Here is a 13,680-nt window from a genome sequence, read left to right on the forward strand (position 1 = left end):
CATGAATAACTTCGCCTCCCGCTCTTAACGTGCCTTGGGATTCATCCTCCGACAAGATGAACATCCTTCGTCATTGTGATCTGACAACAGACATCAAAGGCAATATTCGTGGGGGTCCGTGATAGACATATAACCCCCACACTCCCTACAGGATTTGAACCCGGACTTCTTTTGTGCAGCCATAGCACAGTTACACAGAAACAGGCAACTATAACAAAGTAATATCCAAAGGAAATGGAGAGTCCCAGAAAAACTGTTATGCGTCGATGGTGCGGAAAAAAGGGAAGGGACGTCAGCACACCGACGAGATCTTCTTATGGCTCTGGTGACATCATATGGAGTCGCGATCAGGTCCATGCTATTGTGACATCCTTGTTGATGTGGGAGAGCTAAAAAAAAGTTTCTGTGGAATGCTGGTGCAGGGTAATTCAAAAAGTGAGGAATGGCAGATGTAGCCATCAGAACTGACTGACCGCGAAGAGAGGGAAGAAAGGCCTTGAGAGCCAAACATATCGCCTGCAATTCCAGAAGAATGATGTGAAGAAATCTCTCCTCTGGAGATGAGCACCCCACCCCAGAATGGAGGCATCCGTTATCACTGTGGCCACCAGAGAAGGAGGTTGAAACAGCTTCCCTTGAGACAGGTTGCCTGAAACACTCCACCATAAAAGATTAACTGCAAAGTCTCTGGAGATTCTGACCACCTGCTTGAGATCCCCGTTGTGCTGAAACCACCGCCTCCGGAGGTACCACTGGAGTGCCCTCGTGTGCCAGCGTGCATGGTTGACCAACAGTATGGAGGAAGGGAACAGACGAGCAGGCATAAAACCTTCAGGACTAGAACAGCCACTCCATCTTGAAGCACTGGGCTCATAGCTTAGATGTCTAGAATCTTCTGAGGAGGCGGGAAAGCACAACTCAGAGTAGCATCCAGTACTGCCCCTATGAACAGAGTGCACTGAGAGGGCACTATGTGAGATTTGGTTACATTTATCGAATAACCCAAGTCAAAGAACAGTCGAGGTGCTAATTGCAGATGATGAAGCACCATCTTTGGTGACTTTGCTTTGAGCAGCCAGTCATCCAGATAAGGGAAAATATGAATCCCTGAACTTCTAAGATGCGCTGCCACCACCACCATCACCTTCATGAAGACCCATTGCGCGGATGAAGACTAAACGGAAGGAGCGCAAACTGATAATGTTGAGACCCCACTGTAAAACAGAGATTTTCCGAATCGACTTCTGGATGGGAATGTGAAAATACCTATCCTGTAGATCAATCGCACCATCCAGTCTTCATGCTGCAGCACCAGAAGAACCTGAGCTACGGTTAACACCTTGAACTTCTCCTGCTTGACATAACAATTTAAGACCCTGAGGTCTAGGATCGGCCTCAATCACCCATACTTTTTGGGGATCAGGAAATAACAGGAGTAGCATCCCTGACCCCTTTCCTGCTCCGGAACAACCTCTATTGCACCTTTCTGTAACAAGGACAGGATCTCCTGTTGCACAAGCAACAGATGGTCCTCTGAACACCAGCCCTGGTGAGGAGGATTATGTGGTCGAAACTCCAGGAAAAGAAGGGTGTACCCATTTTCTACAAGATTCAAAACCCAAAGATCTGGCATAACTGATTTCCAATTTTGTAGAAAATAGGACACCCAACCTCCAACTGGTCCAACATGCTCCAAGACGGGGAATCTAAAGCTGCTTCCCTGCGGAGCCAGCGGTGGGGTTAGGGCAGGAGGAGGAGGAGACCTGTTGGCAAGTAGAACCTTGTAGATGACCTCTTTCCTTCCCTCTGTATTATCTATACAGTGGTTTCTGTTGTTGCTGGTGCTAATGACCCCGAAATGGAGCAACCTTCCCAAAGCCCCAAAATCTCTGGTAACCAATACCTCTAGGATGGGATTGGAAGCCTAAGGATCTAGCAGCAGCTCTGCTATCCTTAAACCATTGTAGAGCTGAGTCAGCCTTGGTCCCAAAGAGTCTAGAGCCATCCAAGGGAAGATTCAACAGCGTGGCCTGGATGTCCAGAGAGAATCCTGACCCTTTCGCCAGGTATGTCTCCTAGTTGCCATCAAACAGCCCATTACCCTGGCAATGGAGTCATCCATATCAAGCCGGGACTGGATCACCTGTCTGGCTGCAGCATGCGTGTCTGACTGTATCTCAGCAAAGTGACCCTGGACATCTTCTGGAAGCTTGGGTATCACCTCCTTAGCTGAGTCCATTAATCCAGGGATGTAATGCCTCATCAGGCACGTGGCCTAAGTTGACTTCAAGGACATGATGGCTGATGAAAACATCTTTTTAGCAGAATGGTCCAATTTTTTGGAGTCTCTATCCACTGGAGTGGAGGGGAAGAAACCTGCAGATTGCTCTGAGGAACAAGAAGCTTGAACCACCAAGTTTTCAGTTGAAAGGTGTGATGATAAAAATGCTGGATCACCAAGCTTCGCCACCGTTCTCATCATAGCAGGGGCAGACATTGGCTTCTGCCAAACTTCCAAGATTGGATCTTTCAGAGCTTCGTTGAACGGACGTAAAGGTTCCACCTCTGATGAAGGGGAGTCAGTAGATCAGTTAAAATATTAGATTTGACCTCAACAGTTGGCAACTGCAAATCCAGAAAGTCAGCCACCTTCCTTATGACTGAATGGTATGAGGCCACATCCTGAGAAGGAAGAAATTTGGGAGAACAGAGCTCCCACTCCGGTGATGTGTCCAACCACTGGCTTCTTGAAGACTTTCAAAGTCATCCATGGGATCCAGTATCTCACCCTCCTCCACTTGCTCCTGCTGCTCCTGGAATTCCTCCTCTTCCTGAAGCCTCTAAGACTCCCCCCATGATCATATCTTCGGAATCGGCGGCACCAGATGCGGCACTGGTGACCTCGGAGCCTGCGTCGATGGAGGTCCTTCAGCAGTGGTCAGCAACTCTGCACGAAGTAGAGACGGCACCAGACCGGAGCCTGATGGTGCTGGAGAAAAGTCCATCCTTCCCTCCTGGGACGGGATCAGCGTCAAGTACCTCGGCGTTGGGAGAGGCCAAGATGGAGTTATTGGCATGAACGGCACAAATGGAGCCTGGGAATAATGTTGGGGAACGCCCCAATTATAGGAAAGCAGTGCCACGGGGCCGGCCGGTGCACCAGATGGGTTAACCACCGTGGCAAAATTGCCATACATCGCATTAAGAAAATCGGATGTATCCACACCTGGAGCCATAAAAGGAGGGTCCGGATCCAGAGCCACCTACTCTGGAATAGGCTGAGGTATTAAGGCATGTCCTAGCTACGGCGGTGGAGACACCGGATCCGGGATTGGAGAAACCGGAGGCACTTCCCTGGGTGCCGGAGAGTCCCCAGGCGTCGGAGAATGCACCAGAGTCACCTGTGGTGAAGGAGAAGGTGAGATGTCTTCCTTCCTATGACACCGCTGGACTGGGGACACGGACATCGATAACTTGTCCTTCGAACAGCAATGCTTGGACCCATGACGCCGCTTCTTCTTATGCTTTTTGGATGACCTCAAGGTGTGCGGAGTCCTCTTCTGACCTCTCTTCTCCTATCTCCCCCAGGCCATAAACCACTTCGCTTCCCTCTCGTTTAGGGCCTTCGGATTCATCTGACGACAGAACGAACATCCCTCGGCGTCATGGTCAGACGACAGGCACCCATCTTGGTGGGGGTCCGTGGCAGACATATAGCCCCCACATTTCCTAAAGGTTTTAAAATCAGGATTCTTGTGAGTAGCAATCATACAAAAACAGTTTACAAGCAACTGCAAAAAAGTAGACTACAAAGATATAGAGAGTCCTAAAAAAAACGTTACCCATTACGGCGTGAAAAAAAGGGAACGGACGTCAGTACACCGACAAGGTCTTTGTATTGCTCCGATGACGTCGAGCGGAATCATGAGCAGAGCCGTTCTATTGTGACGTCATCATTGATGTGGGAGAGCTATGAAAAATCTTTCTGTGGAATGCTGTGCAAGGGGCCATTCAAAGGGTGAGGAATCTACAGGCAGATATATCCATCAGAATGTGTTGGTATAAAAACCATTCCGTGTTTTTGTCAGTAGAAACATATTGCACCATATATTCTGTTATTGATTGTTGCCAATTGTCATTTAATAAATACCAAATTTGGAAGACAAAATAAAATAAGGTGGAAAGGGGCTACCACCAAAACAAATCGGCTTATGTAACATCAATACTGTTGACAAAGTCAAATACCAGTGACACAAACTGTTTACTGGATTACCTGACAGCTACTCAAGCTTTAATACTCCCAGAGTAGCTTTGCAATGAACAGCACATGGAGCTGTGCTACAAGGTAAAGTGCAATTGCATTAAGTCATACTTCAGGGCAGAAACTTGTCTGCTTGAGCACCTTCATTTAAAAATATTTTAAAATTTAGAATGTTGGGAGCTTCACTGATGACTATGGAGTGGCCAACAACCAATAATACCTGGCATAGACCTTGGGCTCCAACATTCAATACGAACATAAGTTACTTACCTGTAAACTGTCGTTCTACAGGATTGGTGTCTTTCATAGATTCACATGCTTAATTCATTCCCCGTCGTCAAAGTGGGAGTCCTGCGGTACATAAAAAAGCAATATATATATATATATACCTATTATGCATAGTATAACAATAGCATAGCTAAAACATTCCATAGGAAGTATTGTAACATAGCAATCATTAGGAAAAATCTTGTCACTTTATTAGCTCGTCCAAGTCATTAGATAAAGTCCGAACTCCAGCCAATCAGGCGTCAGCACCCACTAGAACCCTATCGCCGAGGCTCAGAACTCTCTGATTTTCTATCACGAGAGTGACATAAGAGTCAAGGAAATGAGGGGAGCCTCTGAGGGGAGGTGGGTGGGTTGCATGTGAATCTATGAAAGACACCAATACTGGAGAACCACAGTTTACAGGTAAGTAACTTAGGTTCTTCTCCAGTATTGGGGTGTCTTTCATAGATTCACATGCTTGAAGCAGAGTAGATCACAGTAATACCAGAATTGTACATAGCAAGTTATATATGTTCATAGTAATATATAAATATATATATATATATGTGTTCATAGTAATATATAAATATATATATATATATATATATATATATATATATATATATATATATATATATATATATATATATATATATATATATATATATATATATATATATATATATATATACACAAATATACATTCTGTGTAGGAGGAGGGAAGTAACAGAGGCTCACCTTATTTCAAAAGATTATGTAGCACTGCTTGCCCCATGGCTGTGTACGCATTGTCTGCAGCTTCCAGACAGTAATACTTGGTAAAGGTGCGTCTGCTGGACCATGTTGCAGCTCTACAAATTTGGGGAAGAGGCACACTGGCAAAGAGTGCAGTCGAAGAGGAGACTGCTCTGGTAGAGTGTGCCTTAACCGTTGTTTGAAGTGTCTTTCCCGCTTGTTGATGACAAAAGGAAATTGTACTAGATATCCAACGTGCAATAGTCTGTTTGGTTACTGGATGTCCCTTACGCATCATGCTGTAAGCCACAAATAGTTGATCAGTCTTTCAAACGCTGGCTGTCTTTTGCAGATAGAATTTTAGACATTGTTTGACATCTAAAGAGTGTAAAGCCTTTTCCCCTGACGACTGTGGATTTGGGGAAAACGTCTTCATTTCAGTGAAAATTGGAAGGCATTTTTGGGATAAATGCTGGGTTAGTGCAGAGCACCACTGAGTCTTTATTGAATTGAAGAACATGTGGTTTAATAGTAAAAGCCTGTATATCGCGGATTCGTCGAGCAGACGTCAGAGCTCAAAGCAATGAAGTCTTCCAAGAGATAAATTTCAGATCAGCCCTATAAATGGGCTCAAATAGGGACTTCATGGGTTGAGCCAATACAACGTTAAAATGCCAAGACGGAGGGGGACCTCCAATTGGTGGGAACATCCAAAATAAACCCTTGAAGAATTGTTATATTATTCTAGAAGAATAAAGAGAGTTGGAACCATCCTGTCAAAACCTGAAATTACAGCCCTAAAAACCTTGAGGGTAGCATGAGATAGCCCAGATTTTGCTAATTGTAAGAAAAAAGACAAAAGTCTCTCTGGCGTAGAACGAACCAGGTGAACATTTGACGCTTCACACCAAAGGCAAAACTGTTTCCACTTTAGCTTGTAGGTTGTGATAGTGGAAGGTGCCTGGTATTAGCAAGGACTTCCCTGCAGTCCGAAGGATTCACTAAATTGGCAAACTCATGGTGTTCAGGCGCCAAGTAGCCAATTTCAGAGATGCAGGATCCGGATGGCAGACTTGTCCTTGTTCTGTCGTCACAAGATCCGAAGCACAATTGGATCACCCACCGACAGAAGGAGCAGCGCTGAAAACCATATCTGGCGAGGCCATCTGAGGGCTATGATAAGAATGCGACATTGCTTCCTCCGCATCTTCCAAAGCACCCTTGGGACTGAAGGGATCGGAGGAAAAGCGCAAGCATATATTTTTGACTAGTTCATCAAAAGGGGATTCCCGTACGATCCTGGTTGGGGAAGCCAGCTTGCGTAAAATGGGCATTTGCGGTTCTGACAGGTTGCAAACAGATCCACAGCAGAAAGATGCTGTTCAGCGTTGGCTGATGAAGTTCCCACTCGTGATTGGACGAGATTGACTTGCTCAAGGAGTCCGCTAGAATGTTGGACACTCCCGGAACATGAACTGCTGTTAAAGTTTTTTGATGTTGAATTTCCCAGTTCCAAATCTGCTGGGCTTGAAGGGACAGCAAAGTGGACTTTGTGCCTCCTTGTTTGTTCACATAATGCAAGATTGTTGTGTTGTCCATCCGGATCAACACTGAGGCACCTTGAAGTAGGTTGCGAAACAATTTTAGTGCCAGGAATATCACGAGTAGTAGTTTCAAAAGGTTTATGTGCCAAGCTTTTTGCTGAGCTTCCAGATTTCCTTTGACTGTGAGACCCTGAAGATGCGACCCCCCATCCCTCAAAGGAAGCGTCTGTTGTAAGGATGAAACTTGGATCGTCCGCTACAAAGTAGCGGCCTGTTAAGATGTTTGACCAGTAAGTCCACCATAGCAAAGCTTTGTGCATCCGAGATGTGTTGACGATTACATTGCCGAAAGACCCTGAGATCTGTTGCCATTGTTTGTCGTTTCCTCCTGTAAAGGCCTCATTTTTAGATGACAATTGGGAATTAGAGGAATGCAGGAAGATAGCATTCCCAGAAGCGACTTGAACTGTCGAACAGAAATAGACTTTCTTGCATGCAGAAGAGATGCCAGTTTGGAAATTTGTTGGTTGCCTTTCGTTTGAAGCATACATCTTTGCTGTCTGAGTATTTACCATGGTCCTCAAGAAAGTCCAAATTTGAGAAGGGGTGAAGTGCGACTTCTCCAGATTTATGGACAGGCCCAGTGACTGGAACAGAGACCGGCATGTCTGAGTGTGTCTCATTGCAACTGTAAATGACTGTGCCTCTAAAAGGCAGTCGTCGAAGTAGGGAAATGTGTGGGCGCCAGCTTGATGAAGGTGTTCTTCCACCGGTGCCAAAACCTTGGTGAACACTCGGGGCGCAGAGCAGAAACCGAAGGGAAGGACTTTGAATTGGAAGTCTCTGCCAGCCAATCTGAAGCGCAAGAATTTTCTGCATCTGGGTAGGATGGGGACATGAAAATGGGCGTCTTGGAGGTCAAATGTTGTCATGTAATCTCCTTGAGATAGAAATTTAAAGTACTTTTTGGAGAGACAGCATCCAAAATGATTGCTTTTTGAGAAACTTGTTGAGGGAACGAAGGTCCAGGATGGGGCAACAATCCCTTGACTTTTTCTTTCTGAGGAAGAATCTCGAATAGAAACCTACGCCCCTTTGTATGTTTGTAACCACTTTGATCGCTCCTTTTTGTAACATGACCTTGATTTGGCATAAGAGTTCTTTCAGATGGGCAGGAGGAGAACCTCTGGGAGCAGAAATTGGGGGAAATTTTACAAATCCTCTAATGTGTCCTCGGGATACTATGTCCAAAACCCAACGATCTGTAGTGATGGCAGACCAGTTCGAGAAGAAATGGGAGAGTTGTCCTCCAACTTTGGCTGCGTGGTTGCGTAGAGTGGTCGGCAGGTGGCGGCTGTCACTGCTTTTTTGAGGAGTCTCTGCCTCTGTACGAAGATTTTCCTCTATACTGCTTATAAGAGGCATCTGGTGGTTGACGGTACGTCTGCTGTTGCTGTGAGGAAGAGTACCGGTGTTGTCTCTGATAAGGCTGGTACTGTCTGTTCTGATTGTAACCTTCTCAAAAGGAATAGGAGGAACCACGACCCCTCGCACCATGAAAAGGCTGTTTCTTAAATTCTAAAGTGCCAAGAGAATGTGCAGTGTCAGTATCTTTTTTAATTGCTTGGAGGCCATCATCTATGTGCTGTCCGAAAAGTGACTTGCCATCGTAAGGCATATTGATAATTTTTGTTTGCACTTCTTGGCAAAAAGAAGTAGCTCTTAACCAGCCCTGCCTTCAGAGGACTGCTGCTCCTGGCAGCTGGCGAAAACCCATAGAAGAGATATCCACTGCGCCGTCAATGATCTTGGCAGAGACCCTCTCACCCTCCTGGAGAATCTTTAAAGCTTCGGTTTTTGAGTCTTCAGGCAACAGATAGATAAAAGGAGAAATGTCTGACCACATTTGCCTATCATAGCAGCCTAGAATGGCCAGGGATTTAGCCTCCAGGACAGTAGTTGCCGCCATGGTGGAATTTTTTTCCCAATGGCATCAAGGCGTCTGCCCTCTCGATCAGGAGGAGCCGACAAAGGAGAGGAAGGTTTCCTGGCACGACGTTGAGCCACCTGTCTGGTGCCTTGTATTTTTTATCCAAGCCCGGCAGGACTGCAGGGTTGGAGGCAGAGGTCTTCTTGACTTTCAAACCCTCCTGCCATAAGAAATTAATTATAGATATTGCCCGAACCTATTTCTGTGGTTGACTTTTGAAATCGTATAAAAAACAATCCTCGCCCGTTGAGACCTTAGGGAGATGAAATCTTTTGGCTGCTCTGTCCATGAGGATATGAAATCCACCTAAATCCACAGGTGGAGAATTAACAGGCGTAGGAGTAGTAGGCGACAGAGTCTGGATCTGGTAATTGTCCCACTCAGTAAGTAGGGATCTATCATCTAATTCCCCTTCTTCTTTGTCCTCATCAGTTATATTAGTGTCCTCTATGTTTTGAGCAGTCGATGGCACCGGAGAAGCAGAAGGAGGCGGCCAAATGAATGATGAAGGAAGAGGAATAGGCGTCTGAGGGATCAAAGAGGCTGGTTCAGAAGGTGGAAAACTGCAGTAGTGGTCTTCCAACATATGCTACAAATTTTAAATGAATGACAAAGGCATTGTACAGCCGGATTTTCAAACTGTGATTGAATATTTGGATCCGAATAATAGTCATAGTCTTGTTCATCATCTATGTCCTGGCACTTAATGAGGAGCTCGGAAGGACTACGAGCTGCTCAGAACCTATCATCCTCGTCTGAATCCTCCTCATCCGCCCCATAATCAAACAGCTGTGCTGGAAGATTAGGAGAAGCTTGTATTGGCAATAAAAGATCCATTGAAGACTGTTTACGTTGAAGCAAAGAGACCTTCCTTGGCTCAGAAGTTGGCAAAAGAGCTGCTGAAGGTTTCAAAGGCACTAGAGGCATCAAACCTGGAGGCGTTACCAGACATTCCGCTGATGAAGCTGCAGCCATCAACAAAAAACATACTTGCTCCTCCATTTGCAAATGCTTCACTGTCGGCGACAAAGCAATGTAGCAACCATTGACGAAGCGACCGTCGACAAAGCAACCATCGACGAAGCGGACATCGACAAAGCAGGCATCGACAAAGTAGGCATCGATGAGACAACCATCGACGAGACAGGTGTCGATGAGGCAGGCGCCGACGAGGTAAGCGTCGACCGAACCAATAGATCTTTGGGCGATCCCGTTGACGAAGAAGGGTCCATCGACGTGACGACGAAAAGAGAGAGACAGTAGATGACTTAGGCCTCACCGTCACTGAGAAAAGCGTAGATGGAGAAGACACCGACGACATCATCACCATAGCAGATTTTGGCGGAATAAATGACAAGCTCGTCGGCGAAGTGCCAGTTTTCTGAAGTAAAGGTCTCTCAGAGAGAGATATTGATGCCTGAGACTTAGATCATGGAGGCGTGGATGGTGAAGGGTGAACCTTAGGGAGAGCTGGTCCCTTTAAATGAGGAAGGCTGGTCTTCAGCCTTGAAGAGTGATGTGTTTTTCAGCACCTTAGCCTTAGGAGATGTCATCTCTGCCTCACTAGCCCTTTTCTTAGTGGCAACAGTCTTAAGAGTGGAATAACTCTTCAAATCAGATACAGGGTCATCCTTCATCTTGAGCTTCTGTAGCCAGAGGAGTAGTCGTCCTTCTCTGTCCCTTAAGGTCTTTTGAGGAAAAGTCCTGCATATATTACAATCTCTCACCTGATGGTCAAGATGTAGGCAGTAAATACACTTCTCTTGTGGGTCCTCAGAGTGAAGTCGCAATTTTCCACAAGACTCACAATGTCTGAAGAGTGATATTTTATTAGTACACATTATAATGAAGATGTAAACAGAATTCTTGAAGAGAAAAGTTGAAGTACTGAGCAGAACTCATGGAGACTCGCTTCACGCGATGTGCAGTAGAAAATCTGAGGGTCTGAGCCTCTGGAGAGAAGGTTCTCGTGGGTGCTGACACCTGATTGGCTGGAGTTTGGACTATATCTAATGACTTGGATGAGCTAATAAAGTGACAAGTTTTTCCTATTGAATGATGTGTTAGAATACTTCCTATGGATTTTTTTAGCTATGCTATTATTATACTATGTATATAGGTATATATATATATTGCTCTTTTATGTACCGTGGGACTCCCACTTCGACGACGAGCAATGATTCAAGCATGTGAATCTATGAAAGACACCCAAATACTGGTGAATTGTAGTTCATGTTTCTTGCTGATTATTTAATAACATACTATCCTCAGTGGTATTACAGCCCTTCAGCCTGGGCTACAGTAATTGTTAAAGGTCCTTTCCTTCATTGAGGCCCTCACCCGTGGCTCTTACCTATAACTCAGGTTTAGGGCCTTTAACAACCATTGTAGTCCCAGAGAGCAAGTTACAATGCTTAATTAGAACATTGAGAGGTTGGTAGCTCCATTTAATACAATAAAATGCCCCCTGGCCAATAACGGCTGGTATGGGCGTTCAGCCTCAGTGTTCCAATGTTTGCCTTTCTTTTCTCCCTGTTTAATAGAACAGTCTTCTTTCAGTATGTGTGTGCTCTAACAGCTTTTTGTTAAAGGCTCCTTTTGTCGTTATATATCCTAACCTGTGGCTCAGGCTCTAACTCTAGTAGGGGTCCTTTAATGGATGCTTAAAATGTATGTCTCCTAATATGTGGGTGTTGTTAGTGAAAACATTCTATCACTCACTGCTGATTCTGGATAGTGTATTGAATGTTTTGGGGTACTTACTGTAGAAGAAGCAAATGCCCTAAAGCTGACAGCAAGGATTCCATCTGACCATTCATGAGACACAAGATCGAACTGTCCATACAGCTGGCCCATGGTGATGGACTTGGGATTTAACACAGTGATCTGAACTTTGTCTTCCTCTAGCAGCCCCTAGGCAAAGAACAAGCATATGTGAATCATTGTATAATGTCTTATCTGATTTAATTTTATAATAATAGCACAACTCAAAATATTGTATTTCCAGTGAAAAATGAGTAAACACCTATAACTCTATAGAGACCCACCATTGAAGGGCACTGATTTTACACTTCTTTTTATCCAAAACAGATATTTTCCTGATTATGAGAGAAGACAAAAAGCAAAATATGTGGTATTAAGCACATTTTGTGATAGCATGATGCATTGTGTTATTTTTACACATTACAAACACACTGGGAAAAGATTTTCACCCCAATTAGTACCAGCTTAGCACTAAAATGCAGCAATATGCAACTAAAAGGTGACCAGTCCATATCTACCAAGAGCATTCCACTGCGTGACAACACGTCATCATGTTTTAGTAAAGTGTAATACTAGTTGGAGCTATGAGCAAGCAATTAATTTTGTTACAATCTGCAAATTAGGAAGTAGATAATGAATTATGTGGCATCTCCATAACAATGAGGAAAACAACAAAGCAGCAGAAGCACATAATTCAAGAAGATGGCGATACTACAGGTAACGCCAAAGTTACACAGACTTAAAAAAGACCTTCTTATGGTCATAGAAATACTCACGTTTTTGCAATGTCGCATACTGAACCTAATTATGTTAATAATAATAATATTACCACCACAACTGGGAATAACGACTATTATTATTATTATTATCAGCATCACTTGCATTGTTGTTGATACTTCCAGTAGAACAAGTTACTTACTTTCAGTAATGGGTAATCTGGTAGAGACTATCTAGATGCAAATTCCTTACCTTTGAATTTCCCAAGCGTCAGGCTGGTTCTGGAAACTTTTGCTGAGCAATACCCCTTGCGCGCGATGTCAAGTAGCTTCATTTAGCTGCGCGTGATGTAATCAGCGTCGGTAGCATCGGTTAGGACGTTGCTTTGCATATATAGGCGCCTCACAGAAGCGCGGACATCAGTACTTTTTGTATTTTCCAATCAATAAGCGCAGAGCCACGAAGTAACTGACATACTCGTGTACAAAGCTAGGGCCCTGAAAGGGGGAACAACCCTAGTCCTACTACATCAGTCCACAAAGCAGGGAGGCATGGGTGGGCCTGTAAGGAATCTGCAGCTAGATAGAGTCTCTACCAGATAATGTATTACTGAAGGTAACTTGTTTTACTGGAAGTACATATATATATTGTATATTGTTTTCCTCTGCAGTCTACTAAAGAGAGACTGCGACGAGGAGCTACACTACTGGACACCCTTGGTTCCAGAGAGACAGTAAGCAACAACGGCATGACACCAATGGAGAGCTGGGGGACCACAAATACCAGCATGCTGTGCAAACACCAGCAGGTGTCCAGAGAGGGCCGGCAACGCCTTAAAACAACCTTTGTGACCCAGCGCTGCTTCTCCATTTGCCGGGCTGACCTTTGAAAAAGTTGACAGTTCTCAACGAAACGAGTCAGGATTGCCCGAGACTGAAATCTTGTCAGATACTGCTCTAAATAAATGTTGTTATCAACAAGTGCAGCGTGTGCGACTCAACTTCTTTCCGGAAGGGGGGAGCCCACAGAGAAATATATATATATATATATATATCAGTCAAAGTCTGCCAAAACAGTGAGGATGCTACACAGCTGGAAGTTTGAACGCCTTTAATGAGATGCTGTAGCTCGGCGGGGTGACACACTCGCTTGGAAGATTGTTAATGCAGCCCGACGCGTTTCTAGCACTACGGTGCTCTTGTACACAGGCAGAGGCGGAGGTAAATGACCGGCAGACATACAGGAACCGCTGATATGCATTTCAAATAGTCCCGCCCTCACGGGCATGTGCACGCAAAGCATGCTGGTACTTTGAGTTCCTGCGTGTTATTACCCCAGTGGGTGCCTTGTCATTGCTCCGTTTTATGTCCGATATCTTCCCCCAGTGGGTTGAAGGGAGC

General features: G+C 44.8%; 1 protein-coding gene across 1 annotated transcript in view; it reads right to left on the minus strand.

The window, feature by feature from the left end:
- DNAH7 (dynein axonemal heavy chain 7) overlaps positions 1-13,680 on the minus strand; it is a 1,812,153-nt gene that overhangs the window by 1,118,044 nt on the left and 680,429 nt on the right. Inside the window, exon 30 of the mRNA XM_086955398.1 lies at positions 11,564-11,713. Within this exon, the coding sequence (XP_086811524.1) occupies positions 11,564-11,713 (150 nt within the window). The remainder of the gene's footprint in view (positions 1-11,563; positions 11,714-13,680) is intronic.

The sequence above is a fragment of the Lissotriton vulgaris genome, chromosome 2_1, assembly GCF_964263255.1.
Source record: "Lissotriton vulgaris chromosome 2_1, aLisVul1.2, whole genome shotgun sequence".
In the NCBI taxonomy this organism is placed as follows: Eukaryota; Metazoa; Chordata; class Amphibia; order Caudata; family Salamandridae; genus Lissotriton; species Lissotriton vulgaris.